General features: G+C 43.0%; 1 protein-coding gene across 4 annotated transcripts in view; it reads left to right on the top strand.

The window, feature by feature from the left end:
- Positions 1-318: 318 nt before the first annotated feature.
- The window catches only part of MASP1 (mannan binding lectin serine peptidase 1), a 61,893-nt gene continuing 37,751 nt past the window's right edge, over positions 319-24,460 (top strand). Inside the window, exons 1-2 of one of the 4 annotated variants that reach the window (XM_036850088.1) lie at positions 319-669; positions 6,403-6,634. In XM_036850088.1, coding sequence (XP_036705983.1) covers positions 665-669; positions 6,403-6,634 — 237 coding nt within the window. In that variant the 5' untranslated portion in view covers positions 319-664. The remainder of the gene's footprint in view (positions 670-6,402; positions 6,635-24,460) is intronic. The other 3 variants (XM_036850091.1, XM_036850089.1, XM_036850090.1) reach the window with 3 other exon arrangements.

Below are 24,460 nucleotides of genomic sequence, written 5' to 3'. Positions count from 1 at the left end.
TGCAGACAGACAAGCTTTGCGATTCGGATCTATTTTCTCGCCTAGTGTAGATGTTAGAATTGCCCTCTTAGTTGGTCATCCTGTTTAATTGGTGTCCTTTGCCAGTGTCCTGAACACGAGAAGAAAACTATAGCCATCTGGCAAGGGAGACGGAGAGATCAGACTTTGTCCCCCTCCACCCTCTACATACACACATACACACACACAAACACACACACACACATACACACACATATACACACACATACACACATACACACACACACACACACACACACGGTGATACAAATACCTATTTGAGCTGCTCAGTTATTCTCTCTCAGGAGCTGGAAGCAGCCGTATGGGATGAAGGAGGGACCTGGAGGAGCAGATCTTTTAAGGAAGAAGACAGATTCTGTTCTGTCAGGTTCCTCTGAGTGTGTGTACGAGCAAGTCAGAGAAGAGAGAGAGGAGAGAGAGAGGAAAAGGCAGAGGGAGAGAGGGGGAGAGGGGATCTGTTGCAGGCAGGGGAAGGCGTGACCTGAATGGAGAATGCCAGCCAATTCCAGAGACACACAGGGACCTCAGAACAAAGATAAGGCATCGCTGACACCACACCGGGGACGAGCTCGCAGACAAGTCAGGCCGGGGGGACCAGGCAGCCAGGAGCACCCAAGGCAGGAAAATGAGGTGAGTGCCAGGGCAGGAGCGGGCACAGGGGGTCCTTCCAGGGACCAGGTGCCAAGTAGCCCTGGAAGGTCTGACCTTGTCTCTGGGCCGACTCACCTGCGTGTCCTGCGGGTGGTTCAGGGGCTTTTCATCACTCCTTGGGGCTCTGAGAAAGGAGACGGGCTTGGGCCTTCCCTGGGACTCCGGAGACATGCAACTTGAAACGGGAGGCTGTGTGCAAATGCCCCTGACGCCGCTGGAACTCAGATTTCTCCCTCTGCCAGCGTAGGGTGCTGTCTGCTGGCCAATGTGACTTTTCATCTGGTGCCCACAAGGCTGAGTTTTTGTTTTCCTCCTTTGTAAAGAGCATTGCTTTATCTCTTCCAACACTTTGTGAGTTAGATATGTGTTTGTGTGTTTATTTGTTCTGACCGGAAAAGAAACCAGATTCCCGTAGCTCAGCTCTGTGGCTTCTTAAACCTTCAGAAGTTTGCTAGTTTAAAACCTCAATTTAGAAAACTAAAAACCTGTCCCCGTTTTACATTCCACTATAAATTTCTGCATTTCTTACTGAAATCAGAGGCCGCCAGTGGCATGAATCAGGCTATGAATTGCACCAAATGGCTCTTAAAGGAATATTACAAATTGAAAAAAAAAGAGTCTTTGGAGTTCTGAAACTAGGACTTTAAATTCTAATTGTTTCCAAGCTCTTCAATATTTCCCATTCCTCAGCCTATACTTAGAGTTACTTGATGCTTGTTACCAGACATTTCTTGTAAGTTTTTCTCTCCAAGTGTCAAAATCCAACCACCATAATTACTTTTACTACTTATAAGTGTTAATACTGTTAAAAATACAAAAAAGAAAAAAAAAAAAAAACACTCTGCAGATGTGTTAAGTCTCTAAACATCTTTTCCCGTTAATTTTCTTCTCAATTGGAAAAGAGTTTCTATTTGTTTCTCTTCTGCAAAGTCACCTAGCAACTTTTCAGGGTCTGGGGCCAATGAGGGGCTTCGGGCTATGTTAACTCTTTGAACTCAGATTACCTGTGGTTTAGAGAGATAATCAGGTCTTTAAGGCTAATCCAATCATTCTGTTCTTTTTAAATCCATTGTAATGTTAAACCTGTTATCTAACTTCATTTTCCTTTCTCCTAAAAGAGAGGAGATTTATGCCCATCTACATGGAATGACAGTTTGATTGATCTGTCCACTATTCAAATCTCACCCTACCACCCAGTGACCCAGCCATACCAAACTACAAGGCCAATGATCAGTTCTGTATCTTTGTGTTTGCTGATCCCTTAAGCCAGAATAGCTCTCCCTCTTATTTCCTCTATTTCTAGAGGACCCGACTGTTCAAGCTGGCTCATAAATCACCTCCTCTTCCCTGCCCAGTATCCCCAGAGTCAGCATCTCCTCCTTTGTGATATCTCTGTCCTTGGGAGCTACCTTTCTTAATATCTCTTTGTTGAAATGTCCACCTCCTCTTCCAAGACTGAGTGTTCCTTAAGGAATAGGATCTATGGCATGTTCATCTTTGTACGCCTAGTACCTAGCATAATGTCTGTTTCCTATTAGGCATGCAATAAATATTAGCTGAATTGAATTCAGTTGTTCAATAGCAAAACTACTACTGGAAAAGTGCTCCACTAGAAGTCTATAAAAGGTCTTCCCTCACATAGACACAACACTTCAGAGTTTGCAAAGCCCTTTCATAGGCACTGTCTCATCTGGTCTTCAGATTTTGGATGAGGTAGGATTTATGGAGAAGTGAGGATAAAAGAGTTTAGCAACTTGCCCAAAGCCACACTGATGATCTTGAAAAAGCCCAGACCCAAATTTGGATCTTTAGGCTCCAAGTTCAAGATGTTTTTCTACTATATTTTGCCAGACTCTCAACCAAGTATATTATTCTACACCAGCGGCTCTCAATCCTAGCTGCACATTAGAACCATCTATGGTGCTTTAAAAAATGTCAGTGACCAGGCCTCACTCCAGACCAATTAAACTAAAATCTGCTGGGGAGGGGCTTTGGTATTAGTTTTTTTTTTTTTTTTAATTTTCACATAAAGCTACGGGTTTTTAAATTATTTTTCACAGGATTAATTACTTTGGCCAGGTGCCTGGGCATGATATGGGCATGGGCCCAGCATCCTCTGTGAGCTTTTGTTATTCCCTTCTTCTGTTGAAGCTAATTCACCATATGGTATTGGGCATGACATGTCACCTCTTGGGGTATCCTTTTCGTCATCTGTCAAGTAAGGGTGTTGTCAAAGGGATCTGTATAGTCCGTTTCAACTCTTCTACCCCAAAACAGTCTTGGTGTAGTGTAGGTTGAAGTGAGGAGTGAATGGAAAGGATAGAAAGTGCTACTCATTCCACAACCATGGATATATGCCGGCATTTTTTAAGGCATTCCTGAGAGCTTGCTCCTACAGTAGAGCTTAGGAACTCCTGGCGTTATATATTACTTTTGACATTTCAAGCAAATGTAATTAAACTTTTTGATTAGTTGGAGAATAGATAGCAGGTGTCAGAATTTGTACAGCCGGTGCCTGGTGGATAAGAAGCCAAAAACATTCAGAGAGTGTGATGGGAAATGAAAGCTGCCACTTACATTCTTTAATTTGCAGCCCTGAAAGCAAGCAAGCAAGCATATGCTCAGGCTTATTATGTGAAAAGAGAGATTTGTTTCATATGTTTGAAACTGTTTTGAGATGCAAACAAAATAGAACAGAAAGCTTCACAGGCCTTCCTCCCACGATGACCAGTTGCCTACTACACATGGTCCTTGGCCTCAGAGGATAGATGGAGCCGTTAGCCTGGGCCAGCCCTTGACAGAAGCAGCATTAGGAAGCTCAGAGTCTCCTCCATGTGGTCTGGAAAAAGCAGATGTGGAGAAAGTTGACCATTCAGCCTTACATAATCTTGGGTGTTGCTATTGCAGGGAAGTCCAGTTGGGGATCCAAAGCTCATTCCTAACCCCTGCTTTTCGGGAAGCAGCATGATGGAGTAATCATAACTAATGTTTGCCTAGGGCTGGACAGTTAACAAAGTACAATCTTCCTTTATTCTGATAGCAGCCCCGGGCTATGTCATTATTATCACCAATTAAAGAATGAAGAAACTGAGAGGGAGACCTTACGTGACTTCCCCAAGATGGGTCAGATAAATAAAGTCAAAGTCTGGACTTGAATCCAGCTCTTCCAACCTAAGACCAGTGCTCTCCCCTCCCCAAGCGGAACTGAACCAGAACTCCTAGCCCAGGTACCATCGGTATATTTCCTCACTTGAAAGTGGGGCTGCCTGAGCCCTGCAAGCCATAGTTTCTAGACTCAAGCTTTCCTACTAGTTCACGGGAGAGCTTGGACCTGTGCCTCCCCTTCTCTCTCCTCCACAGATTGGTTTATAAAAATATTGACCCTGGCAATTGGATTAAAACATTTTGTTTCCTTCGTTGCATCTCACATGTTGCTATTGCAGAGGCCTTGGAAAAAATTTAAATAACTCTATTTTTTTTTAATTGAAAAAATAGCACAAGGCCCTTCTAGACACATCTGAACATTTTATATACACAAAAGTAAAATTAAAAACACTCATATTACCACTTCAGAGATAACTACTGTTAATATCCTACTGACACCCTTCTAGGCCATTTTGCACTTACGTATTTACCTTTTATGTAAATGTTATATAAGACAGCTAGATAATCTCATTGTAGTTATCTCATTGTGTTTACACACTCAAAAATTCATATGTGTGCATATATAAACATATGTGCATCTGTTTACTGAGCAGGGTGGGGCAGCTTGGGGAGAAACAACTTCCTGATTAGCCAAATTGTAACTTAATCTTAAGACACTGGTATAATTTCCCAGAAGTTATTTTTTAGGCTATATAAGACTCTGACCCCACTTTCATGCTTTTGTTCATTCATTCATCATCTGTTATATACCAGGCTTTATGTTAGGTCCTTCACATACATCATCTCCAATGTTCATGTGAGCTCTGTAAATTAGAGATTATAATCTTCATTTTACATTTGAGGAAACCTGAGCTCAGAGACTAATTACCCAAGGTTTCACAGCCAGTAAGTAAGAGAACTGGGATTTGAACCCAAATACACCTAACTTCAGGGGCTGTGCCTAAAGCAGTGCTCTAATTGGAAGCATGTACAGGGAGCTGGAATCTGGAGTGAAGGATACTCTGTGGTATCTTGGGAAGCTTTGAGCTGGATGGTGGGGGATAAATAAGACAACCAGGTGAGGAATGAGCAGGGCATGTACAATGGGACCAAGGCCTGGATGGGCATGGCATGCTTCCAGAATGATCTGCCTCAGCATGGCTGCTATGAGATGAAGCTGGACAGGTAAATCAGCACTAGATCGAAAAGGGCTTATCAGCCATCCCGGTAGCAGATGCTTTGCCCTGCAGGCACGGTGGAGCAGTGTGGACACATCTGTGTTTTAGAAAATCAAATTTGGCGGAAGATTGCTGAATGGTATGAAGTGGTGGCCAGGGAGATCAGTTAGGATGCAATAGCAACAGTCCACATAAGAACATTTAAATTAATTGACTGGAGAGAAGCGGAGGGGTTCCCAAAACATAGGAAGCAGGACACATAGTATTTAACGGAGAAGTTGATGAGCCAGGTTTGGGATGTTTGAGTTCAAGGTCCTTGAGTCTCACAGGGGGAGCAATCTATTAGATGCCTTGGTTGTGTTGTATACTGACCATTAGGTTTTTGACAAGCCTTGGACATTCTGCCTCATTGTTGCATCAGCCACTTTGGGTGTATTCTGCAAGTTTTGTTGAATTTCCCGTGCCCCTTATGCAACTCTTTTCACAGTCCATCATCTCTCATTCCTGCAGCTGGAAATAAACTGTATGTTTTTGATCCTTTTATAAAAACACTTGCCAAAAGGAAAAAACTTGTTTTGCTCATTCCTTCTTAATTCAAAATTTTGCATTTCTTGATTCATTTTGTTAAATTTGTTTTAGGTACTACAGATCCCATCATTGAGTATAAGTCTTATCTCAATATTACCATGTTACTATTACTTACTTTTTAGAAAATTGAATCAAGAGTTTATGATTCTTAAATGAAGCTGAGCTAAAGAAATGATATCAGCTTTTACCTAACTATGAAATTTATATTTTCAACCAAAAAATGATATGCCTCGGAGTCCCAAATATGGTATTTTCTGGGAAAGTTTAATACTATTATCAAATCTTTAAAAAGAGCACAACTGGAAGCAACCTTTATTTATTTATTTATGTATTATTTATTTATTTATGGCTGTGTTGGGTCTTCGTTTCTGTGCGAGGGCTTTCTCTAGTTGCGGCAAGCGGGAGCCACTCTTCATCGCGGTGCGCGGGCCTCTCACTATCACGGCCTCTCTTGTTGCGGAGCACAGGCTCCAGACGCGCAGGCTCAGCAATTGTGGCTCACGGGCCTAGTTGCTCTGTGGCATGTGGGATCTTCCCAGACCAGGGCTCGAACCCATGTCCCTTGCATTGGCGGGCAGATTCTCAACCACTGCGCCACCAGGGAAGCCCCCTGGAGGCAACCTTTAAAATCAAGTTACCCCTCCAGTATTATAGGCTGGGTAAGCAAGACCCATAAGGACAGAGTAATTACAGCAGGTCAGTGGCAGAGACATGCTGGGAACTTGGTCTCCTGGCTGTTGATTTAGCTAAATGGCAAGGACCAGTGTCTGTGAATGTAAGTGAATCCATTCATGTCTTTCAGGTGGCTCCTTCTCTCTCATGCTCTGTGCTTCTCCTTGTTGAAGGCTTTGGCCCACATAGTGGAGCTTAACAATATGTTTGGCCAGATTCAGTCGCCTGGCTATCCAGACTCTTATCCAAGTGATTCAGAGGTGACGTGGAATATCACTGTCCCAGAGGGATTTCGGATCAAGCTTTACTTCATGCACTTCAACTTGGAATCCTCTTACCTTTGTGAATACGACTATGTGAAGGTGAGACCCCTGATGTTCCCTAACTGGGCCAGATTCTTTACGGGAGAATCTGCTGGGAGTTTGAGGAGCTTAGATGCTGTGTTTACCACCCAGGCTGGCAGTCTAGTGAGGGAGACATACAATGTTATAACATTATGAAGGAGGGTTGGGGGTGGCATGCTAGGTGCAGGCTGAGTAGAAAGACCTAGAAAAGGCCTTGAGGGAAACTGAAACTGGCAAAGTGTGACTCAGCCAGACACAACCTTGCCTTTTCCTTTCTGATCTCAAAGTCTTTAACGTTTCCACTAACCTCTGCTTCCAATGTCACCTTTAATTCAACAAGCAGAAAAGGGCGGAGACCCCAGAGTCAGCATTAATCAGAGTAAGCTAGCATTATATCCAAAGCTGAGGCATTAGAAAGCATTGCCCTGTTCCCTAGGTAATGATCAAGTGTTTGGGAAGTGTAGACTATGCCGCAGCGGAGAGTAGGAGGTGAAGTTGGAAGGTTGGATTGGGGTGAGATTCTGAAGCGCCTTGAATATGATGCTAAAGAGTTTGGATTTTATCAACAAAGAGTATGGGCAACAGTGGGGGGTCACTACACAGATGGATGTAAAAAACAAATGGAAGAGGAGCAGAAAATGATTACAACATCAAAACAACATTTCCCAGAATTTAAGGAGAGCCCACAAACAATGCCATGGGTGGGAAGCTGTTCTCTTTTAAAAGTGGAGCTAAGAAATGTTAAAGTACTTCTGAGAGATGACACTTATTAAGGTTGTATCTGGTTCAAAAAGATGTGGAGACCTAAGAACCTACTTTATAGCTCTCTCTGGCTTCCTGGAAGAAGTTCTCATCAAACCACTCTAGAGTAGGCTTTCTATATTTTTGGTATTAGTATAGTCTCATTTTTCCACAGCCTGTAATTCAACAAGAGTTAACCTTGTATTTACCAGAATGTTTGATCAACAACAAAGAAGTGAGTTGACAAGGTGATTTACACTTAAAATCTCATTCAACCTTTAAAACAATCCTATGAGACAGGTACTACTATCCCATTTACAGGCAAAGAAACAACCCCAAGAAGGTGAAGCAACTCACCCAACGTTGTACAGCTAGTAAGTGATGGATCAAGATTCCAAACCCATGTCTTGTGACTTTCAATACCATGTTCTTTTGGCTCCACCAAACCGCTCACAAGCTGTACTCCACTGAGCCCTAGGATACTGCAAGGGCTGAAAAGAACAGTGGGATGGGGTGGGGCGGAGGCCTGGTAAGTGGGGCTGTGAACCCCTACCCTGATTAACTCATGTTAAATGGTGGGTGCTGCTAATTATATATGTTGGATATGCATCAAGTATCCCATTTAAAGCACATTTTATGTGACTGAAAACTTTCTAAAATTGGTGCTCCATGACACAGTTTTTCAATTTTAGCACTATTGACATTTTGAGCCAAACAATTATTTGCTGAAGAAAGCTGTTTTGCGAATTATAGGATCTTTAGCAGCATCTCTGGCTTCTACTCATTAGATGCCAATAGCACTCCCACTCTAGCGGTGACAACCAAAAATGTCTCCAGCAGTTATCAATATCCCCAGGGGAGCAAACTCTCCCCATTTGAGATCCATTGCTCTCTCTATGTGATGCTGCCCATCTTTGAATGTCCTGTGCTAGAAACTGTGAGAATTTAAGGACACAAAAATCTAGTCCCTTAAAAAGAGAGATGAGCCTAGAAAAATAGCCATTGCACAAGATGAAAAAGAGTAACGACAATAAAAGATTGACAAAAAGAATGAGAAAAGGTAAAACTGCTTGCTCTAAGAGATGATGTGGCTTGGTAATCTAGATTGACATACAGTTTCTATAAATTCATTAAAAATGGAGCCAACTTCTCAGACTTGCAAGGATCAAGCAGGGAGTATTCACCAAGATCCTAAGTGTTCATCATCCTAAATTGAAATTTCTAACAAACAGGTTAGTTATGTCTTCTAGCACATAATCTAGCCTCCGGCAGAACCAAACTCCAGGATCCCAGATGCATTATGGGTAGGGGACATTAGGTTAGCAGAATCTCCCAGCCCATTCCCCTAGCTAATGCTCGCCGTACAACCATGGTATCCTCAAATATTTAGGTTGGAGAGTGAACTTAGCAGAAGGAAAATGACCAAACACTGGCTTAATAGAAGAGTAAGTTCCATAGATTTAGACAAGGCTAGATGTGAACTTCCTAACTGCTTTTTTCTCTACTTTCAAATATGTCAACCATCTAGAAATTTTGCCAGCGGAAACATTTGCCTTTATTAGTAGCTGAGGCCTCAAGACCACGGAAATTAGAATTTTTTTCTGTAGCTGTGACAATGACTTATTTTCATTATTCCTCCCTGCCTCCACCCTAAGAATTCACTCTCAATTCATATTCAATCATTTCTCACAAGTTTTCCTCTTACTTAGATGGATGCCAGGTTTGACCTTGTTAGGACTCCTTTATCGAGATGATAAACACACAATAGAGGATTTAACTCATTCCTTTGCCCCCAAATAAATTGAGTCTCCTGGCAAGGCAGATTAAAGAGTTGACATCAGCTACATTTTGTAGTGGAAAAAAATGATACTTTTCAAGGACAACAATAGACTGTGAAGACCTCTTCTGACCCAGCCCTCTGGGAGGGCAGCATCATCCTGGTTTCTTGACTGGGATTCAGGAAATGCCTGTTCTAGTCCCAGATCTGCCACTAACTCCCAAATGATCTGGAGCAGAAAAGACAATCTTTTAGCACTCTCTCTGCTCCAAAATTAGACTTGTGACCTCTGAGCATAGCAAAGAAACAGTCTGTGTGAGGCAACACAGAGACTGAGCTGCCTACCTGAAGTGCCCAACAGTCCTTGCTTCTCTGATTCCAACACATTTCTCCAGTTCCTTTAGAAGAAGAGATTAACATATTGGACAGAGAGGTATTACTTTGCTTGGGCTTGCACAGCTCACTTCCTTCCAGAATGCCATCCCAGCACTGGCATTGGCCTCCCTGCAGAGGTTCTAGCAGCCATGGGGCCTGAGCAGGCCTTCCTTCACAGGATGCTGCACCCTGGTCAGCTGATGACTAGTGCTCACGTGGAGACAGGCCCTGTGTCCTTGCCCACACGTGCCCGGCAGAGTTCCCCTCCTGGACTCAAGAACTCACAAGATGTCAGGCCACAGGGGCCCTCTGGAGACCCACCTAGTCCCATGTCATTGTTGTTTTTCATATATTTTCTCCCTCGTGGACATTTTCTTCTTACAAATCTTCTAGTAGTCCTGATATAGGAAACAGAAGTGAGGCTGCTAGGGTTGAAGGTGGCTCAGAAGCTCACTCTGCTCGCTCAACCTTCTTGGTCCCCCTGAAGGTCACACCTTGCAGGAATTACAGCTTGAATACTCCTTAAGTTCCCAATTCAGGGACAAGACTAGTACTCTCGCCTGTGAACCCTAAAACCCAGAAGCCTTCAACATATAGTCAAAACCCGTTGACTTTTTCTAATTGTGTTCTCTCCCTAACCCTCCACCCCCAGAATATGTGGCTTTCCTGGCTATGAATGAGAAGGAGGCTCTTCCCTTTTCATCTGAACGAAGCATGAGCATGCCAGCCTTGTCACCCTTAGATAAGTCAATACCCCTCTACAAAATTCTGTCTTTTCATCTGTTCCATGAGGAGTAGAATGAGACGATCCCTAAGGTCTCTTAAATTCCAGAATTTTAATCTTCATTCTCCTTGCCAGAGCTTTCCAGATGACCCCCCCCCCCAAACCCTCATTATCCTAGTTAGGATAATGCCAGAAAACGGTAATAATATGTTACAGCGGCCACTTCTTGAAGTTCCGTGGCCATAAGCACTCCATTAAGAGACTATAGTCTGCTGGAGTTGCCTTAGTGACATGTCATTTGAAGAAAACTTGTAAATATATCATGCCAGTGCTGTCCTTTTCCAAGGAACTTGGAATATCACTCATTTCCGTCTGATGGGATAATATCCCCTGTTTTGAGTCTCTTTCATTCTGTGACTGAATTCCCCTGGCAGGCCTGGGAGTGGGTTTAAAGGACCGTCCAGTTCACAGGAATCCTTTCAGCCCAGCCCCAGTCCACAGACTGCCCTTCCCACCCTGGCCCATCAGGGCAATGATGACGGAATTGCTGACACTGCACATCAGCAGCTTGAAGAAGGGCAGGACCCCAAGGCTGTGGTCTGGATGCTCTCATTTTATGAAAATTCCTCTCCAGCCTGACTTCCCGCAGTCTTTGGTCTTCAAGGCACATGCACATCTGCACGACAGGATTTGCTTCCTTGGAATGTGGCTGCAATGTGTGGATTCCTACAGTGCACAGATGAGACATACGAATCACAGCTGGTTAATGCTGTAGGCGAGGGGCAGAGCACAGACACTGGCCAGGAAACTGGAGGCCTAGATTCTTGTGGCCATTCTCTACTAACTAAGTAACCCTGGGCAAGTGATTGCTTTTAGAGTGGACTCTTTCCTCCTCTCTCAAATACAGGGAGTTGAACCAGATGTTCTCTAAGGTCCACCTAGCCCTGATATTCTATGTATCTAAGACCTCAGGAATCATGGTTCAACTTCATGATCATCATGCTCAAGCCCTGGAAAGGGCAATTCATTGGCCAAGGTCACACTGGGACCAGAATTTATATCTCAAAACTCTCAGCCTTTTCTTTTCTTCTTTTAAAAACATTAAGTGACAGTGGAGTCCCCCATCTTATGGATGCTTAGGTTTTTAAGTGTAATGTAAGGCAAATATTGTCTATAGTCAAACTTACTGTCTTAAATATAGTAGAGCACTGTCTTTTAGAATGTCCAGAAGAGACTTTTTTCCCAGAAATGCAACAAATTATATAGTTCCTTTAGTTGAGCATCAGATGAAGTAGTTTGACTTGTGCTGAGAAATGAGCCCTGGAGCTATAGTTACTGAAAAAGTACTCAGAAACCAGAACCACCAAGGGAACAGCAGATTCACACATCTTATTTTCAAGTTCACTTCATGGTATCTGTTCACTGGAAAAGGAGATAATAAAAACCTGCATTTGGCTTTTTTCTCTTTCTCTCTTTTCCCTTCTTTTATTGAGTGCATATAGCTCAACTGGCATCTGTTAAATGCTCATATGACATAACACCACTTTTCTCCTCTTAACTCAATATTCTTGATACAGTCAACATTTCTTCCATTCTCTCCACTTTAACCCTTTAGTTCCAGTTCTTATTCCTCTCACCTAGTTTATTGCAATACCATCCTAAATGTCTACCAGCTGTGGGTCTCTCCCCAACCAGTCCACCCTCTACATGTGTCCAGAGAGATCTTCTTAAACATTGCTTTGATTGTGCAACTCTCAAAACCTTTCAGTGGTTCTCCACTGTCTATGGAATGAAGTCCAAGAATTTTATTGAATATCTACCATAAGCTGGACACTGCACCAAAGACAGGCCTCATGAAGATGGGTAAGACAGTACCTGCCCTCCAAGAACTCATGATTTCATAGTGTGTCATAAGACAAGTATATAATTAATAAGCTAAAGCTGGGCAGAGTAACACAAGAGTATAGGGCAGTATGTAAGTTGTGGAGTGACCCTTTCTGTGTGTTCAAGAAAAGCTTTGGAAATAGTTAATGTTTGAGATAAGTCTTGAAGGGTAAAGAGGAATTTAACAGTGTAATTCCCTAAACTTCTTGATCTCCCTAAGCTTCTTGATCTACCTAAGCATCAGTTTTGTGATTGGTACCAAAAAAAAAAAAAAAAAAAAAGACTCAATGATACTCAATGATAAAGACTTCCTTGCAGTTTATGCAAGGGTTTAAATGAAATGATGGCTATGAGTGGAATCAGTACTGCAAAAGGCAAACATGTTCAATGGTTTGGAGTTCAGGCTCTAGAGCCACTCAGACCTAGAGTCAGGTCCTGCCTCCACTATTTATCGTAAAATAGGGATAACAGTAATGCCTATCTCTTGGGCTTATTGTGAATGTCAAGTGAGGTAAATGCTATATTGACATATGTCCAACACCTATGTAATTAGTTCAGTAAGCATTATTATAGTGGTAATGATGGCAAGGGTGTGAGCACTAAAGTGCCTGCTGGTATCACCAGATGCTCAATGAGTGTCAGTTTTCTCATCTGCTCTGACTTTACCACTAACTGGCTGTCTGTGACCTTGCACATATCACTCAGTTTTTCAGGCAATTTGTGGAAAAGTACTCTGAAAGGACTAATCAAATGCAAGAGGTTGTTTATTTCTCCTGTGTATTCATTTGTCGTAACCCAAGGTCTGGCACTTTCTGATCTATTGCCTCCTTTGATTCTCATGGACTAGGGAGAGCTGGGATTACTGCACCTAATTTACAGGAAAGGACGCTGAGCATCAAGAGCTTAAGTGCATTTGTCCAGGGCTTTAGAGCAAATCCAAGTCTCAACCCTTGGTCTCCTTACTCCTAAGTCATGATTGTGTTTCTCCATTTGGCCCTTCTCAGAACAAGTTTTATCCTGGTAGGGATTTCAGGATTTTGATATGCTTCCTGGCTATAAGAGAAATTTAGTAAAATCTTGTAAAACTGAAGGACCTTGAGGGTCCCTGTGTTGTCTAGATTTTGTTAAAGAACTTACTCTTTTATTCTGACTTTGAGAGAAAAAAAAATTTTTACAAAAATAATAAAAATGGAGTCTGAGCTATGAAGGTTGGGAAAGTGCTCAATTTATCTGTTTGTGGTACACAAGTCTAATGGTGAACTCAAGGACATTGCACTAGACTGTCAGCCCCAGGAGTTCAGGGCCTATGTCTGTGTTTATTTCTAGTAGTGAGCACAGCCCTGGGGGCAGAACAGGAAAAAGCAAAAATCTCCTGGTGGTAAGCATAAAGGAAAGGGCTCTGGTCTAGAGATCAGCCACTGACTCCTGTTGAGACATTGGGCAAGTCACCTGTCTGCTCTGGGCCTCAGTTTCTCCATCTGCCCAATGAGGAAATTGGACTGGCTAAGCCCTTCCAGCCCCGATGCTCCCTTCCCAGGCCTCGTCGGGTCAGTCTGCATCCTGCTGTGTAATTGACAGATAAGTCCCTCCCATGGCCCTGCTCCAAGACTGACTCCTCTGACCCCCGGCTCCTAATTTCTGTGCAGTGCTCTGTGTTTACTCTGAACATGCCCTCGACCTTCAACTACTGCCGAAGCTCTGTTCATTCTCTGGGAGTAGACAGGAGGCCTTGCCCCTGAAGGAAAAGAGGAATGGGTAAATGTTTCTCATGAATTTCAATTGTATTCCCTAGTGGAATTCTTCACTCCAGAGATACCAGGTTTCCAAATCCATTCTAGCTGATTCAGAAGAATCAGGAAGTGAAAATGAGCTTCAGAAAAAGTGTGACAAAAGCTTATTTTATGAAGGAAGTACAAACAGCACAGGCTCTGGGGTGATGGAAAACAGAAGGAAGGTCCGCAGCACTGGGGCAGAGCACAGGCTCTGGGGCAAGTGTGGGTGAGTGTGAGGTGGGAGTGCTTTGGGGAATAGGCGCCCCGGTGTGCAAATCTGTGTGCTTATGTGTACACAGGCCGCTCTCAGACACACCTTGGTAAAAAGCAGGGCTTGAATTTGCTTTGATGTGCTCATAGGAGAAAAAGTAGGGAAGGGGAGGTATTCATTTATTCAACAAATATTCATTGAATGCCTACCATTTACTAGAGCTTGGGGTATAGCGGTAATCAAGACAGAAATGCCCGTCGTCTGGGTGCTTACATGACACTGGGGGGAACAGACAATAAACACTAAACACAATCCACAGGTTAATTATATACTGAGTAGTAAGGTGATAGGCAAATAAGTGAAACAGAGCAGGGTAAAGAGTGTCCACATGAGGTGGGGTGCATGTTAACACTGAAATATGTTGATCAAGGTGGTCCTTGTTGAAAGGGTGACATTTGAGCGAAGACTTGAAGAAGTTGAGAAAGTCAGCCATGTGGCTTTCTGGGGAAAAGCATCCCAATCAGAAAGAACAGCCAAGACCTTAGTGGGAAAGTGCCTGGTGTGTTTGAAGAACAGCAAGGATGGCAGTGTGGCTGGAGCAGGAGGGACAGGGATGGGAGATGAAGACAGAGGTACAGGTGGGAGCCCCATCACCAGGGGGCCTGGGAAATAGGCTCCCTGCTAATGCTCACAGGCAATGGCAGACTTTACAAGCTGCTTTCCCACCCATGTGTCATTTGACCTCCTGACTCTTAGAGGATAGAATTAAGGTCCACCTAGTATGTTTGTGAAAACTGAGGCTGAACCCAGTGGTGCACTTATCAATGATCAACAACCTGGTCTGGACTGGGGGATGGGTTGGGAGGGCAGAGAAGAGATACCTCGGTAGCTCTCTATTCACCACTCGGATATCCTAGACATTAGTAAACTCAAGTGCTGAGATAATAGTAAAATGATAGAATAGTTAGGAGATGATGAGTTTTTATATAATTTATTTCTTTTTAATATAATTTATTTAACTGTAAATTTATGAAACAGTTTTTCACGATGGCTGTGTTAACAGCATCGCAAAAATCCCTGAAAAGTTGACAGCTGGCCCCTGTAAGTTGGTAAGAGCCAGCTCCAGGGCACCAGTGCCTGGGGAGGTTAAAGTGACACATGTGAGTGGCAGGGCGGTGACCAGAAGTCAGGTCTTTTGGTCCCTATTCTAGCTGTCTTGAAAATTTTCCAAGATTTGAGGATGTGCATTCGGGCTGGGGCGGGCAGGGTCCTGGGCAGCGGCGGAGGGACATACCGGCTTGCACATTCCTGGAAAGTGCCTGGAGACGCTGGCCCGTGGCGGGTCCCTTCTCTCCGCTCAGCACTTACTTAATCACTGCTTTCACCCCAGTGCTGACTGTGACTGACCTGGAGCCAGGCTGCCTCTGCAGGAGAAGAACACAACAAGGCTTTGTTTTTGCCTGTCCCCAGGCTATTTTCCTGTCCTGAACCTTTTGGGGCTCAGCTTCCCGGTCCCACAGGGTATTTGCATGTGAATGGGCCTGGCTCTGAAGTCACAGAAGGGGTGGATGGGGAGTCTAAGCCATTCACGGGCCAATGAGAGTAAAGTCCTTCCTGGCCCCCCTTCCCAACCATGATTCCCAGACGCTCCCACCCACACCCGCCAGCCCTGCCGCACTGAGATGCCAGGCGCCTCCAGTTTCCCACCTGCGGGATGCTTGCTTCCCAAGCTCGCGGCCACCCCTCCCCAGCCAGCTCTTTCTTCTCCCCGTGCTCTGCTGCCTAGAGACCATCTCCCTTTCTGCCCGGAGCCCTCCTAGCAACTGGGCAATCCTCCTGGTAGCAGAGGGATGCGGGGACTCTAACACCTGCCAGCTGGGTCTCAGGTCCTCACACTGCTAATGGCGTCTAGCATTTGCATGTACACGATACATACCTTCCTAGGGGCTTACCTAGCTCTGTTAGGAGGTTTTTACTCTGACTAACAAATGTATAAGAACACTTTGCTGGGACTGTCAGTATATCTGGGCCCTGATGGTGGCTCTGCCATTATCTGGCCATGTGACTTTCAACCAGTTACTTCACTTCTCTGAGCCTCAGTTTCCCCATCTAAGAGAGGAAAATGATAGGTAGCCTTTAATGTCCTTTCTATCTCTGACCTTCTGTGGTCTTGTAATTCCAGTTACTGAACAAGGCTGGAAGTCAGAACATCTGGATTTTTATCTCAGGTCAGCTACTCCTAGGCTATGTGACCTTGGAAATTCATGTCACCTCTCTGGTCAGGGAATCACAATGTCTACCTGAAGTGCATTCATTACAAGACTGCCATCAGAAGCAAATAAAATAAAGAAGGTGAAAACACCTTGTCAACTGGAAATTCCACATGGGGGGGGGAGTGGGAATTATTACTATTACTACCACTACTACTACAATTATTATTATTATTGTTATTATTATTATTATCATCATTATTATTTTATGGCCAAACGACTTGATCCAGGACTGAAGCAACAACCTGCAGCCCCTCACAAATGTGGCCAACTTGAGTCTTAACCCCACCAGCTGTGCTATTTTTACTTACATGGCTTTCAAGAGCTTCTGAAATGCAATATGCACATACACACACACACACACACACACACACACACACACACACACACGTGTCTCCTTTTTTTCTAGACCCAGGTTCTTGTCTGGCATCTGGTACCTTTACTTTGCTCCTTCTCATGATCTTTAACTGCAGTTTGGGCACCTGGATAAAGTAGCAATTTGAGCTGTTAACCCCTGGCCCAGTCCCTGGAGGGTGACAGACTTGCGGTGAAGGTGACCACAGGAGCACAGAGCACTCACTTGTGAGGCAGGGGTCCTGGGCCCAGGGCTGTCACTGAATCATTGGCCTAAATTCACACACCTAGAGAAATCCTTTGAAACACAGGAAAGTAAAGGGATTCCTGAACTTGATATTATTCTCTTGTGGATGGAAGCTTTCAGAGATCCCTTAAATTACTCTGGTCCTCTCTTATAAAATTAGGATACTACCTTTTCCATGTCACCCACCTCCCAGGACTGATAGGAGGCTTGTAAAGTTCAGAGAGCCAAAGGGACCCAAGATGCCACCTGCCAAATGAGGAGGCCAGGTTGCAAGGTCTCCCTAGGTTCCCTGCCTGCCCCATCAGCCTCGGATCTGGGGGACTCATAAAAAGAGATGTCTGTGCTGATGCCCCCAGTGAGATTAGGAATGAAAGAGTGGAACCAGGAAACAAGAGGGTATCCAGGGACGGTTTCAGTCTCTTAATTCTTCTTCAAATATGTGAAATTACCTACGCCCCACTTAGCTGGGAGTCCAGAAAGGTGTCACCTCAGTTGGCTGAATCTCAGTGGTCCTGTTTTTCTCACTGATTTACTGAGTGCTGACTATATTTCAGGTAACTTTCTAAATATTTTACATATGTTAACTCATGTCATGTTCACAAAGTCCTATGATTTATAAATACTATTATTTTCACTATTTTACAAATGAGAAAAACCTATATACAGAGTGTATTCAATTCCTAGGGCTGCCATAACAGATTGCCATTAACCTGGTGGTTTATGACAGCAGTTTCTTCTGTCACAGTTCTGGAGGCCAGAAGTCTGAAATCAAGGTGTCGGTGGGGCCATGCTTCCTCTGAAGGCTCTAGGGAAGGATCCTTCCTTGCCTCTTCTAGCTGCCTGGTGGTTGTTGCCAGTCCCTGGCATTCCTGGCTACGGCCACATATCTCCAGTCTCTGCCTCTGTCTTCACACTTCCCTCTGTGTATGTCTCTGTGTCCAAGTTTCCCATTTCTTATAAGGACACCAGTCATTGGGTTAGGGTCCACCCTAATCCAGTATGATGTCATCTTAACATAATTTCATAGGCAAAGAACTATTTCCATATAAAGTCAAGTCCAAGAGTTAGGACTTGAGCATATCTTTTAGGGAATACAATTTAACCTAAAACACAGAGAATTTAAATAATTTTCCTAACATCTACTAATTGGTGAAGACTCATGTGCAACTTATATAAAGATGAGATCCCACATGATCCAGTCTCAGTAAAGGGTTACATCCAAAAAAACAGAAAACTTACACAATTGAAAGCAATTCACAGTTTGACTCACTCTCTTGAGAACCAAAAAAGGGCAGAGATGTTCTTATCACAAACATTCTTAAATGTTCAATCCTCCATGCCGCCTCTCTCCCTCTCCTCTTCTTTCCCCTAAAGTCTTCATGAATTTCACACCAAGGATCTCTTCTATCTCCCCTCATACCTCCACTTACACCCCATCCTCTGGGTCCCTCTTGGACTTGACAATCACAAAAACTGTTCCCTGACATGAGACCCTCCCTGCCATGTACTGCCATATGTGAATTTTAGTTGTTCCGAGTTTCTTGATTGTTTTCTCAGAATTTTATTTTTCACCGTATTGTTTGTGTGGAATTAAAGCAAAAATTTTCACCTCTTTTTCAGCTTTGTTGGGACCCAAGGGCTAGAAAAAAATGAGAGAAGGAAGTGAGAGATTGATGAGGTGTCTCCATACATGACCATGAGGAAGGGAAGACTCAGGTGGTTATAAGAGATGGAGAGACTGGAAACCAACCCTGAACTTCCAGGCTGGTTCAGCTGCCCCACCTGTGTGCTCCCTTTGTTGGTTGACCTGAACCAACTGATTTTATGCCATTCGGTAGAAGCTAGAGGGAAGTAGCTGTGGGCCCAAATTTCTTTTTAAAATACTTTTAAAATATAAAAACAGGAAAAAGAAAAATTACCTATCATTTCACTAGCCATTGTTGTTCGCTCTAATTCCTTCCACTTTTTATTTTCAATGTATACTTTCAACATAGTTATAATTACATCGAATATACAATTTGTCCTGCTTTTTCACTTAGTATAACCTACTAAGAATGTTTCCAGATCACTGAAAATTCTCCATTAATGCAATAATTAATAGCTGCTTAACTAAGCTAATGCTAATGCAACAGTTCCCCTAGAATTGGGTATTTACGTTGTTTCCAGTTTTCTATTATTATATATAACTGCTAGAAACATCATTTTTCATAAGTTTTTCCACAATTGGAATATCTTCCCCTAAATTATATTCCCAGATATGGGGCCAAGGAAGAACTTTCTAAGCCAAAGATAATCCAAAATGGCCTCATCTATCTTGGAAGGTAGTGAGTTTCTCATCTCAGCAACTGATCGTGAAAAGGTGGTGTGAATTTTTCAAGGGTGTGGTAGAAAAATAAGAGGTTAAATGAGGTAACTTTCAAGGCCCTAAGACCCCATGAGACTGTAATTCTCAAAATTTCAGTTCACAAAGGTCAGTGTCTCTCTTTGTCCCAGATTACTTCCTTACTCCCTATAACATGTCTAGTGCTGTGTAACAAACCACTCCAAAATTTAGTAGCCAAAACAATATCCATTTTATTTGCTCATGATTCTGTGGTCATAAGTTTAGGCTAGACTTGGCAGGATGGTCCTTTTGCTGGATTTGCCTGAGGTCATTCCTCTGGCTCCAGTCTGTATCAGTCAGAGTTCAGTCAGAAAAGCAGAGCCTCTGTGAGTATTGTGAGATAACAGCTATTTATGGGCATTAGAACTCATGTAATTATAGGAGAGGCTAGGAAAGTAAAGATCCCAGCTTCTCATAGACAGAGAGTTGGAGGACCACAGACAGTTCACTTACCCATTTTCGTGAAGCCCTGGCATGGGTGGAAATATTGGCATCTGCAGAGAAATCTGAGAATTCAAACCTATTGAAGAAGCCAAAGTTGGGCCATGAAGGGGGAGCTCATGGAGAGAAGTCTATGAGAAGCTGTTGGCTCTGAGCAGCCACTACGTCTGTGGGGACACCTGCAAGCCTCTGGTGGGCCTGGGCCACTGTTAGTCTTCAGAGCCAGAAGCAGGAAAGAAGAGCTGGATGCAGAGAGGAGGAGAGTGAAGACAATTAGAACCTATTGGCACATCTACATCTGTCCATCTCTGTATCTGATCATAAAACAACCTCCAGAGAGTAAGGACTATTGCCTTCCAAACTCACACAAGTTCCTCTTTTGGCCAACAGTAACCTGGAACTATAGAGAGAAGGAGATTCTGGGGAACATGGTTCCCAGGTTAACTAAATTGACAGCAGGACAATTCAGCACACTCCCTGAATGTCTGCCTAAATTAAATCTGAAAAGCTCTTCAAGGGCCCAGAGAAGATGTCAGTGGGGCTCCAGGATGAAGCTTGGGGACATCGACAAGCAAAGCTCGCAGGCATTTGGGCTTATAGGACGGCCTCTTTGTTTTTTTTAATTGAGCTATAGTTGATGTACAATATCATATAAGTTACAGGTGTACAACACAGTGATTCACAATTTTTAAAGGTTAAAATCCATTTATAGTTATTGTAAAATATTGGCTATATTCCCTGTGCTGTACATATATCCTTGTAGCTTATTTATTTATACATAATAGTTTGTACCTCTTAATCCCCTACTCCTATGTTGCCCCCCCTTCCCTCTCCCTACTGGTAACCACTAGTTTGTTCTCTGTGTCTGTGAGCCTGTTTCTTTTTTGTTATATTCACTAGTTCATATTATTTTTTAGATTCCTCATATAAGTGATATCATACAGTAGAGGACAGCATTTTTTGTTTGCCTCATGTCTTAAAGAAGCATGAGCATTATTGACTAGGGAATCAGGATACTGCATTGTGAACCTGAAGCCACCACTCACTAGAAAATGACCTTGCTTGATTCATTTAAATCATCTGGGCTTCAAGTTTCTCATTGGGTGGCTGTCAGTGTATTTGTTAAGCTCTGGTGAGATAACCTTATGGACATGTGGAAAGCACCCATAGCTGTCCTCCTACAGAAATTTGACCAAGTTTTCTGCTGCTCTGCCTTAGCTTTGCCTAGGAGGTTTGTGCTGTTTCTACTAAGGTAGAAAATTCATAGAAAACAGGCTTTGGCTTCTTTTCCTTAGATCCCTCTCCCCTGCTCTCTGTCCTCAATAGAACCCCTTTCCTACATCAATAGAACCCCTTTCCTAGGTGGTGGTGGGAAGGGAGGGGCAGTTGAGACTCCTAATGCCCTCGGGACTTCGCTATTCCCTCTGCCTAGATGTCCTCCCCTTTGCCCCCCAAACCCTCCACCTACTATTTCTACCTGCCTAAATTCTACTCACCTTTCAGTCCCCAGATCAAAGAACATTTTCTTCTTCTTAAGTGTTCTCTGATTCCTCTCAGCTGGATGCAATATTTTCCCATCTTATAAGCCCAGGGGCTTCCTAGCTTTCATTGCAATAACTACAATCTGGTGATTCCCTAACACATACACATTTGAGTACTTATTCTCCTACTAAATTTTACATTCCCAGAGGCAGGGGACTTCCTTATTAAGCACGTGCAACAAATAAGTAATTTTTGACATCCTTCACATTATAATGCAGACAGAACTTGCTATATAAATATTTGCTGAGTTGAGTTGAAAGAAAGCAAGTTGAGGACATGCATCCATGTGTTGGTGCCCTAAATCACAATAGTCTGAAAGGACATGGCTGCCCATAATAAGAAGTAGAAAAATGAAGAGTCTGTGATCCCCAGCCAGATGGTTCTCTATTATTACGAATTTTGTGTTTTCATTTGATAAGGTATTTCCCTCCATCATGTTAATACGATGACCCTGGAAATGGGATAGTCTGAACAGAAGCCAGAGCTCAATCCTCCATCTGTACTCAGAAGTCAATGGTTTTTGTAGAATTTTACAATCATAGCAAGGGCTGAAGATATTAAGTAGGGCCAGTGACCCCTCTGTTTAGGTTATGGCCAGAGCTGTCACTGAGCCACATCCTCTCTGGGCGACAGTCCATGCACCCAAGATAAAGTTTCAAGAGGCCCTTGAGCCAGAAAAGTTGTTTGGCAAAGTGCCTATGTCTTTTGCCTTGCACTCTCTGGGTTGGTGGGTTCCTTTCTCCAGGGTCAAAACAGTTCCAAAAACAAAACAGGTATCAGGAAATCATGATTATCTCTCTACTCTTGAGCAAGTCACTGCCCCTCTCTGGACCTCAGTTTCCTCTAGAAGGATGGGGATTGAAACAGCTCTTAAGGGTCCCTCCTTCCACGCTCTGATATTCCAGGACTATTCGGAGCTGCAGGCTGAATTCCTAGGGCCCTGGGGCCTTTTCTTCCCTGCTTCTAAAGGTATATCTGGCTCAGATTTCCCCATGGGTCTCAGCTGGGGCATGCTTACCTGTCCTCTGGAATAGTGAGGCTCTGCAGGTGATGATCGTTTACCTGCCATCATAAACGGTCCTTAAGCCTGGAAGTTACAAGGAGGGAGGTTGTTTATCACAGACTTTCATTAGGTCTCTCCCTAATCCAAATTATATCTGGCTGGTTTCACTTGAAAGTGTCCATGCTACAGGTACTATAGAACCCCAGAGACCTTGGGAATACCGAATTAGGAAGGAGGCTGCTGTGCCTGGAAGTGTTAATGCTCAAGGCACGACTCTTCATTAGTAATTGATTCTGTATCACATGGTTATAGACCACAAACAAGTTCAAGTTCATCAAGTTCTTCAGCAGGAAGCAATCTGTGTGTTGAAATTCCTGCTCACCATCCTCTAGTTGGTTTATTTAATGTATGGATATGATGACTTGTTAGAATACTAGTATGTCAGGACTGGAAGAGAGTGTAGAGCTCAGCAAGTTGAAACCCCTAGTTTACCAGGTGGATAACTGAGAGCTACAGGAGTCAGCCATATAACAGTTTATGGTGGAGTCAGGAATAGGGCTCAGGACCTCTAAATGCCAGGTCCATACACTCCAAAGCAGAGGTCACCAAGATAGTGCACTCCAGCTCATGCAGTTACTCATGGAAGAAGCCTTCTCCCAGGCCCTCACTCTAAATCTATTTCATCTTATTTTTATTAAGTTTAATGATAACAGCTTAACTGGTTTCTATTTTACAACATATTTCAGCTAATAAACTGATTTTAAAACAGTGAATAAAACATTACATAAAGAAGACATAAGAATTGCAAAGGCATAATAGTCTGGGGACCTTCAAAGCAGGGCAAGCAACATTACATAACTCAATATCCCTAAGATAGTTGATGTTCATAACAATGTCCCTGGATCACCAAGAAGGATTAGCATGTTTTACCTGAGAAAGCAGGGATTTGAATAAAGCACTTAAAAAGCATTACACCCCCCTACCCCCGAAAAAATTTTTTTAATCATAGCTAGGTAAAAACTTCAGCTACCTGGAAAACTCAGATCATCAAAACAGCAAACCAGCTGTGATGTTCAAGGAAGTGACATTTCAGCTGTGTGCAGATAGGCACATTCTATAGCAGTAAGTCTGGTGTGAGTTGGGCTAGTATCTGCAGAGAAGAGGAAAAAATAGCAAAGCTATGATCTCATCTTCTGTTTACACTTCAGTTCCCAAAGTTAGTGATTAATTGTCCTTGTGTTTTGTTGCCAGGGCAAATTGTTTTTCTTTAAAACTCCCACTTATTTTAAATAAATAAATCATTAGTTTCAAAACAGAAGTGTCAAATGTTAAGATACTTCTGACATACTAAGATAATGAACAAAACAATGAATTCATTAGAAGCTACTAGAGATAGGCAGCCTTTGAGAACTTTCCTTTGACTTTGAAAGGCAGCAGAAATCATTCTTGGTCAGAGATTTTTCTCATGCATCTTGGTTAAAATACCAATCTAGAGGTTGCAAACAGAAACACTACCTTAAAAGGATCGCGGTAGGTGTAAATGATAGAGTGGTAGGTTGGCCAAGTATTGGTAGTCAAATAAATATACCAACCAGCTCCAACACTGTGCTTCCCAAAGCAAACACACAAATTCTGCTTTAGGCAATCAGTTTAGAATCTCTCCTTGGGTCTCTGAATTTACCCAGGGCCTCAGACTCTTGCAAAGTAGAGAATTCTTTAGCAAACAGGCAATATTTGCATCTGAGTCTTAACACAAATGCAACTATTTCTGGGTGACTCCAGTAGTTTCTGTATTATTAAGACTACCTATTAAATACAGCTCTGATTACGTCTTCCCTTTACTCACAGAATTGAGTCACTTGTTATTATGTCATTCAAGGTCAACTGTAATCTAGTTTCAACTTATTCCTCCAAATATATCTCCTCCTACAATCCCCACAGTCACCCTGGCATCTCATTGTTCTCAGAATAGGTCTTGCACTTTTAGTTCTTAATGACAAATATTTATTGGGTAACTGCTATGTTCTAGGTCCTGCGCCATGCACTGAAGATACATCTATAAAGAAAAGAATCTGAAAAAGAATAGATGCATATATATGTATAACTGAATCACTTTGTTG

This window comes from Balaenoptera musculus, chromosome 4, assembly GCF_009873245.2.
Source record: "Balaenoptera musculus isolate JJ_BM4_2016_0621 chromosome 4, mBalMus1.pri.v3, whole genome shotgun sequence".
NCBI classification, from domain to species: domain Eukaryota; kingdom Metazoa; phylum Chordata; class Mammalia; order Artiodactyla; family Balaenopteridae; genus Balaenoptera; species Balaenoptera musculus.
Note: the sequence above shows the minus strand (reverse complement) of the source record. Positions and strands in the feature narration are given on the sequence as shown.